The 19,922-nt window shown below is 56.4% G+C and overlaps 1 protein-coding gene across 1 annotated transcript; it reads left to right on the top strand.

The window, feature by feature from the left end:
- The first annotated feature begins 2,475 nt into the window (after window positions 1-2,475).
- Window positions 2,476-15,041, top strand: SIK1 (salt inducible kinase 1). The gene is made up of 14 exons (XM_033232614.1): window positions 2,476-2,656; window positions 3,463-3,632; window positions 4,117-4,233; window positions 7,592-7,655; window positions 7,834-7,995; window positions 8,117-8,241; window positions 8,385-8,508; window positions 9,045-9,268; window positions 9,494-9,640; window positions 10,152-10,283; window positions 10,394-10,610; window positions 11,067-11,348; window positions 11,801-12,032; window positions 12,425-15,041. Exons 2-14 carry the CDS (start codon window positions 3,477-3,479, stop codon window positions 12,798-12,800), a joined length of 2,358 nt encoding a protein of 785 aa, XP_033088505.1. The 5' UTR covers window positions 2,476-2,656; window positions 3,463-3,476; the 3' UTR covers window positions 12,801-15,041.
- Window positions 15,042-19,922: the final 4,881 nt, after the last annotated feature.

Here is a 19,922-nt window from a genome sequence, read left to right as displayed (position 1 = left end):
TCTGTAATAATATGCAAACCATAATAATAAAGTACCATTCCTGCAGACTTTGGGAGCATTCCTTCCATTACGTTCAGTGAGGAGTTTCTCGAATCATTTGCTTGTATCCTTAGACTCACACCATGTGTTTTATTTTTCCTCATAATGTGTTAAAAGCATGGAAGACCAGAAAACAGAAAATAAATCAAAGCTTCTGAAAGGAAATACAGCTTCTGGAGGTCAAGGACACAAATAACAATAAAAGACACTGGGTAGCAGAGGCCTGGTTGAAATACAGACTTAGTTACGAGGGTGCCAGGGGTTCCCCCACTGGGGAGACGGGACCGCAGTTCCAAGCTTGCCTTTTCCTCTGTGCTTCCTGCCTTTCTCTGCAGAGCAAGCTCCTCGCCCACCGGGCCGGGGAAGGGAAAACAGGATGGCCATGGTTGGCACAGGGCTATTCGGGGTTTTGGAAGCTCAGGGCTGGGTCGAGGTGAAAGGTCAAGCGCACCTGAGTGTGGGGACCTGTTCTGCGGAGGCAGGTTTGGCTGCAGTTTTTATTTGGTGCTGATGAACTGTTTCTAAACAGCCAGCCAGGTGTTTGCAAATACTTAAGACCTTTTGGAAGACTCTGGCTAGGGTGGGAGAGGTGGGGAAGCCTGGTTCCTGGATGAGGGGGGCAGATATTTTAAGTCACAGGCTGAGGGACTGAATGGTGAGTGTGATCAGGGGCCTGGTTTCTCCCCCATCCCACCTTTATATCTTTGTTCTTTTTTGAGACAGGGCCTTGTTCTCTTGCTCAGGCTGCAGTGCAGGGGTGCAATGACAGCTCACTGCAGCCTCAATCTCGCGGGCTCAAGCCATCCTCCCACCTCAGGCTCCCAAGTAGCTGGCCCCACAGGCCTGCGCCACCACACCTGACTATTTTTTAAATGTTTTATAGAGGTGAGGTCTTGCTATGTTGTCCAAGCCAGTCTCAAACTCCTGAGCTCAAGTGAGCCTCCTGCCTCAGCCTCCCAAAGCCCTGGGATTACAGGCGGGAGCCACGGCATCCAGCCTTGTTTTTGTTTAGCTCTCCGAGGAGGTTAACAGGGTGTTGGGGCCTCCAGAAGAAAAAAAGGCCGATGTCAACCGTTCAGCTGAAAGCAACTAAAAACATTCCCCCGTATTCTTGGTGTATAAACCTGGGACAAAGGAAAAAGCACTTTGAACGATCAAGGAAAACTTTGGGACTCTTCATTTCCTTGAAAGCCTTTGAAAAACCAACTGACTCCCAAACAACCCCCGTGTGTGTGTGTGTCTGTGTGTGTGTGTGTGTGTGTGTGTGGCGACTGGGAAATCTGTAGTCAGACCGCCGGGGCGAATCAGGAGCAGCTCATCCTAGTTTCCCCGGGCCCTTCTCCCAGGCGTCCGCCCAGGCAGGAAAGCCTCCCTAGAACGGTTCCAAGTTTTGTGCCGACTTCCCTGAATTCTGGTTCCCCCTTCTGTGAAGTAGTGTTATTTAACACAAGGAAAAATGACCCTAGGCTCGATCCAGAATCTAACTCCCAAATGGGTCCTCAGGTTTAAAAAATACCTTCGCCCATAGCCTCTGTCTGCCCTGGAGAAAACGTTTTACGTTGGGATGAGGCAGCGGCCGCGGGCAGGGAAGTGGTCCCGCGTCCCCGTCCCCTCCCCAGGCGGCCGGCCTGGCTCCCTCACCGCCCGCAGCGTCCGCCCGGGCCCGCGCGGGACCAGGGTCCCAGCCCCACATGCTGCGGGGGCAGCCCCAGGGCGCGCAGACGCCAGCGCCGCTGAGGGCCGGGGCCGGGACCGGCTGCGCGGCTGGGCTTCCAGAGCGGCCGGCCACGCTTCCTTAGGTTTCAAGTTTCTAACTTGCTGAACACTTGAGATTATAACAGCAAAAGCGGCTGACGTCCCCGAGGGCAAGCGGCCTCTCGGGGCCTAGGGCGCCCTGGGTGTGGCCGCGGCGCCTCGCGTGGCCCGGCGCCCTGCAGCGCCCTGGGGCCTCCGCGCCGCCAGTCCCACGCGCGAGCCCGCGAGGTCCCCGGGTCCCCGCACGTGCCGAGACTCCGAGCCCAGACGAACGCGGGTCACGTGGAGGGGCCAGCGACTCCTGCCCGAAAGCCGTCCCCTCCCGGAGGGAGCGAGCATAAGGCGCCTGCGGGACCCGGCCGGAGTCCCCGCGCGTGGAGGGGCGGGCGCGCCCGCGGCGGTGAGGCCGCCCGCAGTGCCCCCAGCGCCCGGGAGGGGGCGCCCGGCGGAGCACAGGCGGGCGGGCCTCGGGCGGCCAGCGCCCCTGACGTCACCTGCCCGCGGTCGCCAGGGCAACGGCCTCATCCCGCGCGCGTCAGAGCCACCAGTCTCTTGGCAACCGCCCGATCTCCAGCTCTCCCTCCTCCCGGCGCTCGGCAGCGCGTCGCTCTGGCGTCAAAGCGACGTCAATGGGCGGCCCCCGCCCGGGCGGCGGGGGCGGGGCAGGGGGCGGGGCCTGAGGGGGGCGGGCCGGGGCGGGGCCGAGCGCCGCGTGCGGCAGAGCGCGGCGGCTCCGGGCTGACATGCGGCGCGGACCCGGAGGCGGCAGCAGCGGCGGCGGCTGCCGGAGCAGTAGGCGCCCGAGCAGCGCGGGCGGCCGAGCGGGCGGCTTCCTGGCCTGGGTGCTCCGGGGGCGGCTGAGGTGAGACGGCGGCAGCGGCGGGCTCCGGGCGGGCGGAGGTGGCCGCCGTGGGGGCTCCGCGCTGTCGCCGGGCCGGGGCTCAGGGTTGCGGCCACCGCGCAGGGTCCCCGGCCGTGCGCGCGCGGGGGTTCGCGGGCGGTGTTGGCGGCCCCGCTGCCCTCGGGCTCCCCTTTGTTACGGGGGCCGGAGTAGGAGTGGGTCCGCGGGGTTCGGGGGCTGGGGCGCCGGGGGTAGAGTTGGAGCCGACCGCGGGCGGAGGGACCGGGTGTGGGGGGCGGGTCCGCGAACCCCGAGGTGCCTGGGAGGTCGGGGGTGGGGACGGGACGGATCGCGGGCGGCGGGGGCCGGGTGTGGGAGCGGGGCTGGGGGCGGTCCTGGGATCCGGATCGAGCCGACCTCGGGCGGCAGGGCCGGGTGTGGGAGCGGGTCCGCGCCCGGAGGTGCTGAGGAGTCGGGGGTGGGGACGGAACCGACAGCGAGCGGTGGGAGGCGAGTGTGGAAGCAGGGCTCAGGGGGTCCCGGGATCTGGACGGAACCGAACTCGGGCGGCGGGGGCGGGTTTGGGAGCGGGTCCGCGCGTCCCGCGGGGCTCAGAGGGTCGGGGGTCCCGGTGGAGCGGACCGCGGGCGGCGGGGGCGGTTCCACACCTCCCAAGGGGCTGGAGGGGTCCGTGGATAGAGTGGGGGCGACAGGCGTGGGAGCAGGTCCCCGCGTCCCGTAGGGACTGAGGGCTCCGCGGGCACGGGTGGATCCGACCGCGAGCGGCGGGGGCGCTGGTGGGCTCTGAGCTCTGTGCGGCCCCGCAGGTGCGCGCGGAGCCATGGTTATCATGTCGGAGTTCAGCGCGGACCCCGCGGGCCAGGGTCAGGGACAGCAGAAACCCCTCCGGGTGGGTTTTTACGACATTGAGCGGACCCTGGGCAAAGGCAACTTCGCGGTGGTGAAGCTGGCGCGGCATCGAGTCACCAAAACGCAGGTGCGTGGGGGCAGCGGGACCCAGTCGGCGGGGCCTTCCCACTGGGCCCGGGGCGACCGACCCTTGGCGGGTGGACCCCATGCAGATTCAGTGCTCCAGGCTTGATTGTCGTGGTGGGTAAACAGTAACCGTTTTTAGTTCGGTAAAGAAAAAAAATGCTTTATGTTGCTGCATAATTTGCACATATATTGGGAGAAAGCAGAGAGGATAATGGCAAAAAAAGGACCAACCTGAGAGTGCAGTGGTTCATGGACTCAGAGCTAAGCCCTGTAAAGTGAGCCTGCAAATACTTAAGGCACTTACTTAACTCGGATTATTTTAAATAACATTAGTGGTTACTTTGGTTATGTTTTCCCAACTTCTTGTGATCTTTTGTAGACAAAGTGTTGAGAAATTAACTTGCCAAAGATGAAATGTGTAAATTAGGTTGAGGGTTTTTTTAAAAAAACAAAACAAATATCCTTTTTCTTTTTAAAATCTGTAGGTTGCAATAAAAATAATTGATAAAACACGATTAGATTCAAGCAATTTGGAGAAAATCTATCGTGAGGTTCAGCTGATGAAGCTTCTGAACCATCCACATATCATAAAGCTCTACCAGGTAAGGGGTCAGCTTGCCTTTCTCTGCTAATCCTGGCAAATGTGTTGTATTTTATTTCCAACAACGGAAGTCTGCAATTTCTGAAGGTGGCTTCCCTTTTGGGGGGTGTGTGGAAGTTGGGCATTTGGTTATATAAGGTAAATAGATTGATTTTTATAGGCTGTGCAGATATATTTGCAATTACTGCTTTTGGATCATATTTGAGATTTGCTTCATTAGAATTTTATTTAGTATCCTAACGTGATCCAGTTTTAAATGTGTAGAGATCTGTTGTAAATCTGCTTTACTATGAAAACAGACAGATGCATCTGTAGGTATTGCCACAGGTCACACATTTAGTATAAAAGGACAAATTTGAGTGAAACTGGAAACTTCCACCTTTGCAGGTAATTATTAAACTTTAAAGCCAGCTGCTCTTACCGGTTTTCATTAGTTTATTTTTGCAAGGACAGTAGTGAGCATTTGTTTTCCCTATTTAAACTCTTCTATGAAAAACGGAGAGATGAAAATACTTTTCCATAGTAAGAGCAAGGAGCTTGTCATTTAATCCACGCTAGGAACATGGCTTGCCCTATCTGTTGGTTTATTTTGTGACTTAATTTATTTTGTGACTTAATTTTTGTTCTCATGTTGAAATTAACAAATCATCAGGAAATAAGTACTAATCTAATTAGAACAGCAAGGCAATCATTTACACCTCCCTAATGATAAATGGCCACTTTTGCAAGGGTGAAATCAAGTCTTGTTGCAGAAGAAGTTCTTTGCGGGTGCTATTTCATCCATTTGTGTTGGGTTGAAGTTCCTCTTAATGATTCGTGTGAAATGGAATGTGAGATGACTCTGGGATGTTGTGTGTGTTTGTGCAATTGAGACGGCTTGGTGTACAGTGTGGTAGGAGAGAGAATTATGATTTGAAATTATCCCCCAAAAGCCTCTGCACTAGATTAAAATAAAAGTAGCAGTATTGGTGGAGCTTGTGTTCACCGTGACGACAGTTTGCTCAGCGTCTTTAAGCACAGAATTCATGCCGTATTCACTTGGTTTGTGTTTTGTTTCTGTTGTCATTTTTAAGTTGTGTGCTCCATGGTACTGGTGTACTGCCTGTGCAGCGTGCCCAGCCCATTTCCTCAGGAGTGGGCTGAGCTGGTTTTGTTTCTGACTTTGCTCAAGGCCTGCACCCTAATGGTAGTGCCTTCCTTTTCTTCCTGTTCTTCTCCTTTGCCCATTGTGTGGAATTAGCTCATTAAAGAGACAAATTGCCAGTGTGATTGGTGCTGGAGGTCTTTTCTGGAGGTGCATTTTCTTACTGCTGCTGTATGTGATTCTTAACTGTTGGGAGATGATAGAATTTAGTGGTGTAGCAATGACTTTTATTCCTCTGGTTTTGACACTAGTGTCTGATTTTCTTTTCTTTTCTTTCCTCCTGGCTTTTTTTTTTTTTTTTTTTTTTTTGAGACGGAGTCTGGCTCTGTCACCCAGGCTGGAGAGCAGTGGCGCAATCTCGGCCGACTGCAACTGCCGCCTCCTGGGTTCAAGCGATTCTCCTGCCTCAGCCTCCCAAGTAGCTGGGACTACAGGTGCCTGCCACCACACCCAGCTAATTTTTTGTATTTTTAGTAGAGATGGGGTTTCACCATTTTAGCCAGGATGGTCTGGATCTCCTGACCTTGTGATGTGCCCACCTCGGCCTCCCAAAGTGCTGGGATTACAGGCGTGAGCCACTGCGCCCGGCCACTAGTGTCTAATTTTCATTACGCTGGCCGGAGCCCCAGAACCCTGCTGAACGTTTTTAAACTTTCAAAAAATTTAAACACTTTGACTTTTCATTCTTTTCCTCTTCCTCTGTTTCTTCAGTTGGGGACAGGGTAAGCAGTGGTCTTAGAGTTATTCCACCACACACAGGGGTGGGGCAGTTAAAATTCTTGCCAAACTGCTAGAATTTATAGAACACTTTTCTTCCTAGATTTACAACTCAAAGCAGCAATCTTTGAAGCATCTTTTCTTTTTTTTTTTTTTGGAGATGGAGTCTCACTGTTGCCCAGGCTGGAGGGCAGTGGTGCAATCGATCACGGCTCACTGCAACCTCCACCTCCCGGGTTCAAGTGATTCTCCTGCCTCAGCCTCCCAAGTAGCTGGGACTACAGGCACAGGCCACCAGGCCTGGCTAATTTTCGTATTTTTACTAGAGATGGGGTTTCACCATGTTGGCCAGACTGGTCTCGAACTCCTGACCTCAAGTGATCAGCCTGGGTAATCCCAAAGTGCTGGGTTTACAAGCGTGAGCCACCGCCTCCAGCACAAAGCATCTTTTTAAAGGAATAACTGTATATTTTGAACCCAAAGAAATCTTTTTTCATAAGAATATACTGTCTCATCCTCTCCAAAATGTTTCAGTACTCACAGACATGTTATATTTTTAAATCTCTTTTTAAGTAAAATAAAGTTATTGATCAGTGAATGAACTTGGAAGGGCTATATTGGCATGGCTGTTGGGTGGCTACATGCTGAGTGATGGGCTGTGCAGTGAGCAGCCCACTGCATCTGACCTGGCAAAGCTGGGTTCCCACAGCCTCCTTCATCCTGTCAATCAAGCGAGTGGGAATGGGGTGTGCATTCTCTGTTACTCAGGTGGCTCTGACCATTGACTGGACTCATCTTTTGCCTACCAGGCTTCTGTAAAGCCCAGCAGACTTGCAGCAGTCTGCTCCTCTGTAGGCTTCAGAGATCTGTCTCTCCTTTTTTGAGATGGAGTCTCACTCTGTCGCCCAGGTTGGAGTGCAGTGGTGCAATCTCGGCTCACTGCAATCTCCGTCTCCCGGGTTCAAACGATCCTCTTGCCTCAGCCTCCTGAGTAGCTGGGATTACAGGCGCCCACCACCTCACCTAGCTAGTTTTTGTATTTTTTGTAGAGATGGGGTCTTGCCATGTCGACCAGGCTGGTCTCGAACTCCTGGGCTCAAGCGATTCTCCTGCCTTGGCCTCCCGAAGCGCTAGGATTACAGGCGTGAGCCATCATGCCCCGGCCTAAGCATTCTCAAATTGTATGTGAGGTGACTTGAATTAAATACGACCACAGAGGGGAATTCTAACATATTTTGACCTTTTGTGAGAGCAGAGGTATATCAGGATAGGTAAGTCAGTGAGGAATTCACCTCTGATTTTTTGAAGTTGTCTTTATGAGGAGGAATCTCCTGTATTTTTTTTTTAATTGCAGAAATTTTTCTTTTTCTTTGCATTTTTAAATGACGAATGCTTTTGTCCTAGAGAAGTTAGAAATCTACTGGGGTTCCGGTGGATTGTTTGTAGCACTGCCTTGTGCCTTTTTTGTGTGGTTAAATGTCAGGTCTTTCTTTTTTAGGTTATGGAAACAAAGGATATGCTTTATATCGTCACTGAATTTGCTAAAAATGGAGAAATGTTTGGTAAGCCACACTCATTTTTAACATCTGTTGAAAACCAGTGGCACGAATGTGTCTGGATTTGCACGGCCAGTGTTTGGGCCACACATCCTAGAACCCCATGGTGTTCTCCAGGGCACTCTGGGTGGTGGGCAGGCGTTGCCCTGGAGGCTGTATGTAGCTTTGTTTTGTGGCTCCTCAGATTATTTGACTTCCAACGGGCACCTGAGTGAGAACGAGGCGCGGAAGAAGTTCTGGCAAATACTGTCGGCCGTGGAGTACTGTCACGACCATCACATCGTCCACCGGGACCTCAAGACCGAGAACCTCCTGCTGGATGGCAACATGGACATCAAGCTGGCAGGCACGAAGGGCCTGGGGTGGGGTTGCGCCCGTGAGTGGCCCCAGCTTCCCCGCCCGTGCCTAAACCACAGCCCCTTGCCATTTGCTGTTTAACCTCATCTGTCTGTTTCTTTGCATCTCAGATTTTGGATTTGGGAATTTCTACAAGTCAGGAGAGCCTCTGTCCACGTGGTGTGGGAGCCCCCCATATGCCGCCCCGGAAGTCTTTGAGGGGAAGGAGTATGAAGGCCCCCAGCTGGACATCTGGGTAGGAGCCGCGTGCGCGCAGACCCTCTTCCCGAGGCCGCGTTCCCTGAGGGCGCTGTGTTCCCGGGGACGCAGCGTTCCCGGGGGCGCTGCGTTCCCAGGGGCGCTGCGCTGATGCTGACATGGCTCCGTGGTCCTCAACAGAGCCTGGGTGTGGTGCTGTACGTCCTGGTCTGCGGTTCTCTCCCCTTTGACGGGCCTAACCTGCCGACGCTGAGACAGCGGGTGCTGGAGGGCCGCTTCCGCATCCCCTTCTTCATGTCTCAAGGTGGGTTGTGTGGTCTCGCGTGGGTAGGGGCCGGTGTCTTCTGCAGCCCCTTTGCGGCTGGCTTCTGAGTCCTTGTTGAGTCTGGGAATCAGGCCCAGGTTACTGTGGGCTGCAGGAGAAACGCAGCCCATGGATGCCTTCTCAGTGCCCTATTTCTAGGGTGGACAGGTGCCCTTGGTGCACAGGCTGGTGCCTCATGCCTGCTGTCCCCGCCCAGCACCCGCGCCCAGGGCGCTGTCATCATCCCTGAGTTCAGTCCACTGGCTGTGGCGCACCCGGCTTTTCTGTGTCATAAAGATGCCTGTCACGTGGTGCTCAGGCGTGGGGCATGGCAGAAGGGTGGACCTAAGTGGTTCTCTGTGTGGTGGACACAAAGTAGGTGGCCCCCAGGGACTGGATCCCTGGCTGGTGGCACCCCTTGGGTGGCAGGACTGAGCCGATGGCCCAGCCCCTGGCATGTCAAACCATGTGGGGCGGTGGGTGGGAGCACAGGTGAGGTCCCGGTTGCCCTGGCTCAGCCTCCTGCTTCTCCGCAGACTGTGAGAGCCTGATCCGCCGCATGCTGGTGGTGGACCCTGCCAGGCGCATCACCATCGCCCAGATCCGGCAGCACCGGTGGATGCGGGCTGAGCCCTGCTTGCCGGGACCCGCCTGCTCTACCTTCTCCGCGCACAGCTACAGCTCCAACCTGGGCGACTACGACGAGCAGGCGCTGGGTATCATGCAGACACTGGGTGTCGACCGGCAGAGGACGGTGGAGGTGAGCCCGGCCACACTCGCCCTGGCCTCACCCTCAGGGGCTGGGCGGCTGTCTCGGGAAGCAGGCACTCGCCAGCCGAGTTAAAACGGGAGCGCAGGCTAATTTAGGGGCAGGCTTGTCCACCCCACTAAAGGATATTCTCAGTCACCCAAGAATAACCTGGGAGTGGGTGGACCCTGGGGCTCCCTGCCACCCCGTGCTGACTTCTGCTCCTCTCGTTCCCAGTCACTGCAAAACAGCAGCTATAACCACTTTGCTGCCATTTATTACCTCCTCCTTGAGCGGCTCAAGGAGTATCGGAATGCCCAGTGCACCCGCCTCGGGCCTGCCAGGCAGCCACGACCTCGGAGCTCGGACCTCAGCGGTTTGGAGGTGAGGGGGAGGAGTCTCCTCCCGGGCCCCAGGCTCCCTCCACCCTCAGGCACCCTCCCCCGTCAGGCACCCTCTCCCGTCAGGCACCTTCTCCCATCAGGCACCCTCCCCCGTCAGGCACCCTCTCCCGTCAGGCACCCTCTCCCGTCAGGCACCCTCTCCCGTCAGGCACCCTCCCCCGTCAGGCACCAGCTTGGAGGGCAGTTCCTTGCATGGGCACTGGGTCCCAGGCCGTGTGGGGAAGGGGGTGCGAGCTGCCGGGGGCTGGACCCTGCCCAGAGGCCACTTGTCCCTGACTCATCCCCAGGGCTGGCCTGTCACGCCGCCTCCTGGCAGTGCAGCACCAGCACATGGTCCTGAGCTCAGCCTGGCCAGCCAGTGTCCCTCAGTCAGCTGTCACGCCCACCAGCAAGGCAGCTTGCACTCCAGACAGAAGCCAGCTTGTTTCTTCTCTCGATGGTGCTGGTGGTCCCAGAGCCGCTCCCCTGATGGCCTCTTTCCCGTCTGCCAGCTCCAGGTGCCTCAGGAAGGTCTTTCCACTGACCCTTTCCGACCCGCCCTGCTGTGCCCGCAGCCGCAGACCTTGGTGCAGTCTGTCCTGCAGGCCGAGATGGACTGTGAGCTCCAGAGCTCACTGCAGTGGGTGAGTGCCCACAGCGGGTGTGGAGAGGGCTCAGCCTAGCCCTGGTGCCCCCAGTGCGCCCGGGTCACCCGGAGTCCAACAAGTCACTGGCTTGTGTCTCTCCAACACAGCCTTTGTTCTTCCCGGTGGATGCCAGCTGCAGCGGAGTGTTCCGGCCCCGGCCCGTGTCCCCCAGCAGCCTGCTGGACACAGCCATCAGTGAGGAGGCCAGGCAGGGGCCAGGCCTAGAGGAGGAGCAGGACGCGCAGGAGTCCCTGCCCAGCAGCACGGGCCGGAGGCACACCCTGGCTGAGGTCTCCACCCGCCTCTCCCCACTCACCGCTCCATGTAAGTGTGCCCGGAGGCCCAGGAGGACACCGGTGGATAGGCTTACAGTCGATGTGAGGGTGGGCTAATTTAGAATGAATGTTTTGCCTGGCAGCCTCTTAGGTTGGACTTCTCAGGATTTGCTATTTGTTTTAATCCCTGAGACCACACAGTTGATGCTTAGAGCCTGCCCTGCATGTGGTCGTTCTGGTGGAGGATAAAGCGTAGGGTTTAGCCTCCAGCAGGGTCCTCCCCAGGCTGCCCCGGGTACTGGGAGGGCAGCCCCTTGGCCTGAGGTCCACCTGCAGCTGTACCGTGATGGTGGCCTGCCTTTGGGGCTCCCTGGGCTCTGGTGGCCTCGAGCCCTCTTCCCACCAGGTTGAGGGCAGGGATGGGGAGGCCGGCACAGCCATGTGTGCGCAGCAGGGGCGGGGAAGCCCGTACTGCAGCATCAAAAGCGCCGTCCTCCTCCCACAGGTATAGTCGTCTCCCCCTCCGCCTCGGCAAGTCCTGCAGAGGGAACCAGCTCTGACAGTTGTCTGACCTCCTCTACGAGCAGAAGCCCTGTGGGGCTCAGTGGCACCCCGGCCACTCAGGGGCTGTTGGGCACCTGCTCCCCGGTCAGGCTGGCCTCACCCTTCCTGGGGTCGCAGTCCGCCACCCCAGTGCTGCAGACTCAGGGGGGCTTGGCAGGAGCTGTTCTGCTCCCTGTCAGCTTCCAGGAGGGACGGCGGGCGTCGGACACCTCACTGACTCAGGGTGAGCCACGCTCCTTCCACACGCACCTCCACCTTCCCCGGGGAACCGTGTGTGTCTCTGGCAGCACGTGACTTTGTCCCCCTGTTCTCCACCGGGCCTGGGTGGGACCCTCAGTGCTCTGGTGGCTCGGTGGGTTACAGCCTGCTGGGATGGACACATACGTGGGTCCCTGAGCACGTGGCCTCTATGGCTGGTTCTGAAAGCACAGGAGCCAATTCTGTTGGGCAGCACCTCCCGACTTGGAGGAAGCGTGGGGTCAGGGAGGGCCTTGGCTGCCAGCTGCCTCCTCGCCACCCCGGGGCTTGGGTGCCAGACTCCTGTCCGGCCATGCTTGTGTCACCCGTCCTTTCCTTACCCCCCACCTGAGGCTTGGAGACCTCCTAAGCCAAGGGCTGTGGATGCTGAGCTGGGAGCCGGGAGGCCATTGACCTCCTGATTTGCTCTCCCCGCAGGGCTGAAGGCCTTTCGGCAGCAGCTGAGGAAGACCACGCGGACCAAAGGGTTTCTGGGGCTGAACAAAATCAAGGGGCTGGCTCGCCAGATGTGCCAGGCCCCTGCCAGCCGGGCCAGCAGGGGCGGCCTGAGCCCCTTCCACGCCCCTGCACAGAGCCCAGGCCTGCACGGCGTTGCAGCCGGCAGCCGGGAGGGCCGGAGCCTGCTGGAGGAGGTGCTAGAACAGCAGAGGTAGGGCCTACCCGCGTCCTGGGACCCCGGGTGGGCACATGGCAGGTTGTCTCCTCCAGGAACCTCATCTGCTCAGCGGTCCCCTCCTCTGTGTAGCCCAGTGCGCACCCCCGCCCTCCGTGCTGAGCCGTGGGGTGCAGCAGCGGGTGTGTCTTTTAAAGTCCCTCAGTGGGTGAAGGTGGCGGGGAGTGAGAACGCCCTGTGGCCGCGTCTCTGAGCTGCTGAGAAGCCAGGTGGAGAAAGAAAGGTGGGGAGCAGTCAGGGATCAGCCATGCACCTGCCCTCAGCAGCCGCAGCTGGCAGCTCCACGGGCGGGCCCTGCCACACGGGCACTTGGAAACCTGAGAACCCTGCGAGCCGGCGCAGTGACCGCCTGTCCTCTGTTCCCACAGGCTGCTCCAGTTACAGCACCATCCGGCCACTGTGCCCGGCTGCTCACAGGCCCCCCAGCCAGCCCCCGCCCAGTTTGTGATCGCCCCCTGTGATGGCCCTGGGGCTGCCCCGCTCCCCAGCACTCTCCTCATGTCGGGGCTCCCGCTGCTGCCGCCCCCACTCCTGCAGACCGGTGTCTCCCCAGTGGCCTCGGCGGCGCAGCTCCTGGACACACACCTGCACATTGGCGCCGGCCCCACCACCCTCCCCGCTGCGCCCCCACCATGCCTGGCAAGGCTGGCCCCAGGTTGTGAGCCCCTGGGGCTGCTGCAGGGGGACTGTGAGATGGAGGACCTGACGCCCTGCCCCCTGGGGACCTTTGTCCTGGTGCAGTGAGGGCAGCCCTGCGTCCTGGCGCGGACACTGACTCTTACAAGCAATAACTTCAGAGTAGGTGAAGATGTCTGGACTCAAAGCCAAGAACTTTCTAGAAGCGAAATAAGCAATACGTTAGGTGTTTGGCTTTTTAGTTTATTTTTGTTTTATTTTTTTCTTGCACTGAGTGACCTCAACTTTGAGTAGGGACTGGAAACTTTAGGAAGAAAGAGAATTGAGGGGCGTGTCTTGGGGGCGGGGGCAGGAGGGGAGCTGGGTGGAGGGAACACATCTGCAGTGCCGTGGTGTGGGGATCTCGGCCCCTGTCTCTGGGTTCCTCGTGGTTGAGATGATTACCTCGGACGTCCACGGAAACGAGCAGGCGCATCATTGTCCGCTTGTGTGTGTGTGTGTGTGTGTGCACGTGTGCATTGATTACTATCCATTTCTTTAGTTAACACTCTCCACTTCCTGATTTATGCTTTAATGAAAACTGTGAACTTTCCGCTTCATGTATTGGTTTTAAAGCAGCCCTAAGTGGTCAGCCCAGGCGAGGATCACCTACAGATTCTAGGAATTCTCTCCCCTGAAATCAAAACCTGGAAGACATGTTTTTCTTATTTTAGATGAGAAGTTTTATAAACTGCTCAAGAGTTAGTTTTCCAGGACTCTTTGGAGGAACCGCAGGAAGAACCTCAAAGAGGGCAGAGGTGACTTCAAACTGCTGGGGACGCTGGCCTGAGGGTCACTTGGCCCTGAGCCCCCAGGCACCCTTGCGGAAGCCCAGAAACAACTTCCTGCTGCACCTCCCGTTTCCGCTGCCGATGACGTTGATGCATTTCATGATGGGGTCCAACAAGAACACCTGACTTGGGTGAAGTTGTGCAATATTGGAGGCTGACGACAGGGCTGGGCAGCTGGGAGACAGGTTCATGGCTCAGGGCTCAGGGCCATGCCTGCCTGGGCTGGGCCCCCCCCGACCCCCCTACCTGGGCTCTTCTTTGGCTCTTGTTCAAGGAAGGTAAAGTGAGAGGTTTAGGTCAGTGTTTTCAAGTTTTTGTTTCTTTTTTTAAAGCAAATCCTGTACATGTATCTACACGGGACACAGGTAAACACTACTTGTTTGTTATATTTTGTACTACACGTTTGTGTTCCAGGTTTAAGCTTCCCTCAGTCATGTTGTTAAGAAGCATCCCTGTCAGCACAGGTGTGCGTTGAGGAAGGCGCCCCAGGGCCTTCCCTCCCTCAGCACTGGGGTGGAGGCCGCAGGAAGGGGCGGCCCTTACCTGCAGGTCCGGGCGCACCTCTGGCAGGTGGACTCCGTGGGGCTCCAGCAGCCAGAAGCGTCTGGAAGGCAGCAAAGGCAGTGCTGCTCCCACTCACCCTGAGTCCAGTCCCCGCCCCTGAACCCAGCCCAGGTGCCTTCAGCTACTTCGGCTTTTTACACCCTGCAGTGTTAAACAGAGGCATTGAGAAAGGGGAAAGGCGGGTATTTTTAAAAGCCAAAGATTGACCCAGTTACTTGAGGGTAGGGAGGCGGGCCCAGTGCAGGAGGCTGCATCCCTGGGCTGCCGGTGCCCACCGGGGGCTGTGCCTGTGCCGTGCCGCAGGGAAGCTGGCTGCCCCATTCCTGCTGCTGCTGCTGCTCTGTGGCTGTTTCAAAGACTGGACGAGAGGCTGTCTGGAGGGCAGACCTGGTGCCTTGCCGCAGAGAAAACACCAAAGTCTCCCGTTCGCTCATAAAGAAGTTTTTGGGATGGGAGAGAATCCAGACCATCTTGGGGCAGCCAGGCCCTTGCCTTCATTTTTACAGAGGTAGCACAAATGACTCCAACACAAAACCCCTTCCCCTTTTTCAAATGACTTCTGTTCTAATGCCATAGATCAAAGGCCTCAGAAACCATTGTGTGTTTCCTCTTTGAAGCAATGACGAGCACTTTACTTTCACAGTGGTTTTTGTTTCTTCTTATTGCTGTAGAACCTCTTTTGGAGGATGTTAAAAGCGTGTTTTTCTTGTTTTTTTTAAGAGTGTGTGCTATGTGTTTTGTAGATTTCTTGACAGTGCTGTAATACAGACGGCGAGGCAATAGCCTATTTAAAGACACTACGTGATCTGATTGAGATGTACATAATTTGTTGTTGTTTTTTTTACCATAACTGAATTATTTTATCTCTTATATTAACATGAGAAATGTATGCCAAATGATTAGTTGATGTATGTTTTTTAATTTAATATTTAAATAAAACATTTGGAAGGAAAAACCTTGACTTTTCCCCTTCCTCTCTCATCTCTCTGGGAGCTCTTTCCTTCCGAGCGGCTTCCCTGAGAGGCCACATCCTCCAGGCTTGTGGAAGTTTCAAATCTTAAAGAGGAGGGCGCGGTGCCAACTCCTGCATTCCACTTCACCGCAGGGAACTAATGGCCTTCCGTCTGAAGAGGAGCCCTCCCGCTGTGGCAGCCACAGGTGGCCCCGTGGTCTGCCCCCTCCTCAGGATTCTTCCCCAGTGGCCAGGCTCAGTCACTGAAAGTCTCAGCACCGCCTGGGGCTGCCGGCACCATCCATCCTTAACCCGTCCTCCGCCAGGTTCTCTGAGCCGGTTATAAATTAAGCAGTTGGAAGAATCTCGCAGCCAAACCATTTCCTGGTCTCTCAAAGACTTCATCACCTAGCGATAGGGCACGCATTGCTGCTTATGAGAACAAATGATTTGTTCATGTTGACACCTGGTGGATATTTTGGTTAAAAAAAGCTCTTCAACCTCTCCGCTCCCATTAAGGTGTCATTTCCGAAGTGGACCCCTTGTGCACTGTTGGTGGGAGGGTCAATGGCGCAGCCTTTGTGGAAAGCAGTGTACCCGCTCCTCAAAAGATTCGAACCACCACATGATCCGGCCGCTCCTCCTCATGGTACGTACCCCGAAGAACTGAAGGCAGGGTCGGGAGAGGTTTGTACACCCATGTTCACAGCAGCATGATGACAGCCATACTAGGAGGCAGCCCGAGGGGCCGTCAGCTGACGAAGGGATCAAGAAGATGTGGTCCACTCCGGCAGAGGAATAGGTCTCAGCCTTACAAAAGGCAAGCCCAGCACGGCCTACAGCGAGGATGGACCCTGAGGATGCTGTGCTCCATGGAACAAGCCAATCATAAAAAACACACGTGAGGTCCCTAGAGGGCTCAGATTCACAGAGACAGAAGGTGGAGTGGAGGACGCCGGGGGCTGGGAGAGGGGCTGCTGAGCCAGAGATGAATGGGTGGGAATTGCAGTTTAAGAGGATGAAAAGTTCTGGAGTTGGGCAGTGGTGATGGGTGCATAACAATATGAACGTCCTTAATGCCACTCAACTGTGTACCCCAAAATGGTTAAAATGATAAATTTTATGTGTATTTTACTACTCTTTTTTTTTTTTTTTTGAGCCTTGCTTTGTCACCCAGGCTGGAGTGCAGTGGCATGATCTTGTCTCACGGTAACCTCCGTCTCCTGGGTTCAAGCGATTCTCCTGCCTCAGCCTCCTGAGTAGCTGGGATGAGAGGCTCCCACCACCCTACCAGGCTAATTTTTGTATTTTTAGTAGAGATGAGGTTCCACCATGTTGGCCAGGCTGGTCTCAAAACTCCTGACCTCAAGTGATCTGCCCATCTCAGCCTCCCAAAGTGAGATTACAAGTGTGAGCCATTGGACCCGGCCCACCATTTTTTAAAGAAGAAAACAAAGTTTTCTCTCAAGCGGGCAGATGCCCAGTGAGTGGACAACAGTTCTCACGAGGAAAGCAGGCAGGAGCCGTGGGCTGGGGGGGCACAGGGCAGGCCACTGTCGGTGGTGAGGTTGGCCGGGCATAAGTGTGGCCGGGGCCAGCCTGATGGTTCCTGCAGCCCTGCTCAGACAGGGCGTCCTGGCCCTCGGGGGAGCCTGCCCTGTGATGGCCCCTCAGGCAGCTGGGTGGTGGGAGAGGCCAGGGGTAGGGGCTGTTTGTCCTCTGAGTCATCTCTGCAGTTTTGCTGCCTCTAAGAACAGAGCATTAGCCTCTGAGATCCTGGCGGTGGCTGGCGCTGGCTTAGTGGCTTGAGCGACAGGAAGGCCAAACAGGAGCTCAGCACTCCTGAGCAAGCGGAGGCCCCTGTTCGGGCTGTGCCTGTGTGGGGGAATCTGGCAGGGGAACTGGGGGCCCACGGAGCTGCTCTTTCTCCAGGTAGCCTCGTCACCCCGCTCAGAGCGGGGCCGCCTCGGGACACCGAGGTTGGGCTGTGTGGCATCTGCTGAACAAGGAGCTGGGCGGCTGTGCTGAGGGCACCTGTGTTTGTTGTTTGGGAGTGTGGAGCCTTAGAAAGCAGGAACCTTGAGTCAGACCCTCTTGTGCATGTGAATTCAGGGTGTGACCTGCCCGTGTCTCAGCTCCTCCACCCAGTGGTCAGCTCCTGGTGGGGACAACCGTGTCTCGTGGTGCCCCAGGGGACCGAAGCAGCCCCAGCAGGTAGCAGCTCCCTGACACACAGCCCTGGCAAAACCGTCCCCGCCTCTCCCGTGCTTGGGCGCTTCTTCCCAAACTCGTGATGGTGGCAACAATGATGGCGAAGATGATGGTAATAAAGGCTTAGACATTTTAGGTTGCAAGTTGGAGCCCCGCTTGGGGAGCCTCCCGCAGGCCTTATAGGACCCCAGAATTCTGCCCTGGGCTCCTTGATGTGCTCCTGAGTCATTTCAGTCCCTCTGCTGGGGAGATCCCAATGGGTAGAGGGAGCTGGCCACACCCATGGGTGTGTTTGCCCCTTGCCTGAGGGTCCCTCCATGGCCCCTCGCCCAGCTCTGGCACCGTGAGTGTCCCCCACCCACCCCGGGTGTTTTGCAGGATGTTCTTGTTGAGAACATGTTCCTTCCTGCTGGGACTTGGCTACGCTGAGCCAGGCCCCGGCGCACCCTCGGCGCACCCCTAGTACTCAATGGCACTTCTGAGCCATGCAGGGCTCTGGGGTTCTGAGACTTTCTTTTTCAGTCTGGTGAGGGGCCAGATACTGCCTGGAGCTTTAACTGAAGCAAACCAAGTGACTGTCTTGTCCTTGCTAATACAAGACAGAGGCTTGCCCAGCCAGCTGACGTGCAGAGTGGCACGGTGGCTGAGAACGTGGCCTCCTTGGCCGCACGCCTGGGTTTGCGTTCTGGCGCTGCAGCTTTCCAGCCCTTCGTTGTTGATGCCATGGCCACACGTGCTTCGGGTCAGCAGGCTGCTCCCGTGACAAGGGCACCATACTCAGGGTGCACAGTGGGCCCCGAGGAGACATGGTGGCGTCCCCAAGCACCATCCCCAGCAAGAACGGGACCAAACACCCTACAGGGAAGAAGCACTGTGGTTGATCGGATTGTTGGTGACCCGGCCACCTGCTTATTCCGTCGTGGACGCACCTCCTCTCGCAGGGGTGGGAGCGGAGGCCTCTGCCTAGAGGTGCCTGGGCCCTGCCTCTGTGCATTTCTGTCCGCCCAAACCGGTGGCGCTCTCCTCGCTAGGCACAGGATAGGAAGGAGGCTTTCTGGAGGCTTTCAGAAATACTGTCTCCCAGGAATGGGACTGGCTTCTCGGGGTGGGGGTGGGGAGAGAGGGGATGCCCCAGCCAGAGCAAAGTCCCTGGGGCGAGCCTGGAGGGAGCTGAGGGAAGTTCCACCTGTTTCTGCACGTGCTGGCCTCCCTTGAAGGCAGGAACTGAATCTGACTTAAGAGGAACTGACTCGCTTGGGGTGGAAGAAATAGAGTTGGCCTCTTAGTTTTCCTCCCGGAATAACCCCAGGGTGTTGAGGCGGCTGGTGCGGGCTTGTGAGCACAGCCGCCCTGCCTGTGGCCCCACCTCTGATTTTAGGAGAAGTCCGCTGTTCAGAGCCAGGTGGGTCCTGAGGAAGGTGTCCAGGTCTGTCTCTTCAGAGAGCAGGAGGGCTGGGCTCTGGGTTCCTGCCTATGCAGCTGGTGTGGCTGCCTGGCAGAGAAGAGAGAGGAGGAGAGGGAAGGGAGAGGGGAGGAAAGAAGAGGAAAGGAGAGAGAGAGGAGGGAGGCAGAGAGGGAGAAGACAGGGAGGCAGAGAGGGAGGGAGAGAAGAGAGAAGGAGAGAGAGAGGGAGGGAGGAGGAGAGAGGAGGGAGAGAGGGAGAGAAGAGGGAGGGAAGGAGAGAGGAGGGAGGGAGGGAAGGAGAGAGGAGGGAGGGAGGCAGCAGGGGAATGTTCAGTTCCTTTCCTCAGGGGAACTGCTGGGGTCTTGGTCTGACTCACTTTTTTCTAATTATTATTATTTCACTTATTTGAATGTGATTTGTTAAAAGAAAAAAGAAAGAGAAAGAAAGAGAGAGAGAGAGGAAGGAAGGAAGAGAGAGAGAGAAAGAAAGAAAGAAAGAAAGATGAAAGAAAGAAAGAAAGAAGAAAGAAAGAAAGAAAGAAAGAAAGAAGAAAGAAAGAAAGAAAAAAGAAGAAAGAAAGAAAGAAAGAAGAAAGAAAGAAAGAAGAAAGAAAGAAAGAAAGAAGAAAATAACTTAGCAAAAGTACTCAGGGAACCCAGGTGGCCAGAAATGCTCCATTCCCCTTTTGTCCTTTGCAGTGTTCTGGGCTGGAATGAATGGGCTTTCCCAGCAGATTTTAGGGGCTTTTCTTTGAAATTTGGAGGGGAAGGTACCTTCCTGTGATCACAGAGAGTGCTCCCTTCGAGTCAAGAGGTTAAGTGAAAAGCCCGGGGCTCTGGGTTCCGGGGGGATGGGGGGAGGGGGCGGAAGACTGTGAGGCGCAGGGGAGAACGCAAATCCCTCCCAGCAGAAATGTGCCCCAGAACAAATCAGCCCCACTGAGCTTCCAGTGACCTGAACCAAATGCATCGTCTCTGGCGCAAAGTTCAAGGAGTTCTGCCAGGCACCCACCTGGGTCACCACCGTCAGAATCCACGCGCAGAGCACGCCTGTCACCCAGAAAACTCCCCTGGGCTCTCCACCCCGCGCCCTTGCCGTGCTCCCGACCCCGGGCAACGGATGACCTGCTTCCTGTCCCTGGGTGTGGGTTTGCACTTTCCAGAATTCCTCAGAATGGAATCAGACAGCAGTGCGCTCCTGATGGGCTTGGCTTGTCTCCGCATAGTTACGTGGCTTCCTCCACGTGCCACGCATTAGCAACTCATTCC

This window comes from Trachypithecus francoisi, unplaced genomic scaffold (genome assembly GCF_009764315.1).
Source record: "Trachypithecus francoisi isolate TF-2019V2 unplaced genomic scaffold, Tfra_2.0 Lachesis_group14, whole genome shotgun sequence".
Taxonomy (NCBI): domain Eukaryota; kingdom Metazoa; phylum Chordata; class Mammalia; order Primates; family Cercopithecidae; genus Trachypithecus; species Trachypithecus francoisi.
Note: the sequence above shows the minus strand (reverse complement) of the source record. Positions and strands in the feature narration are given on the sequence as shown.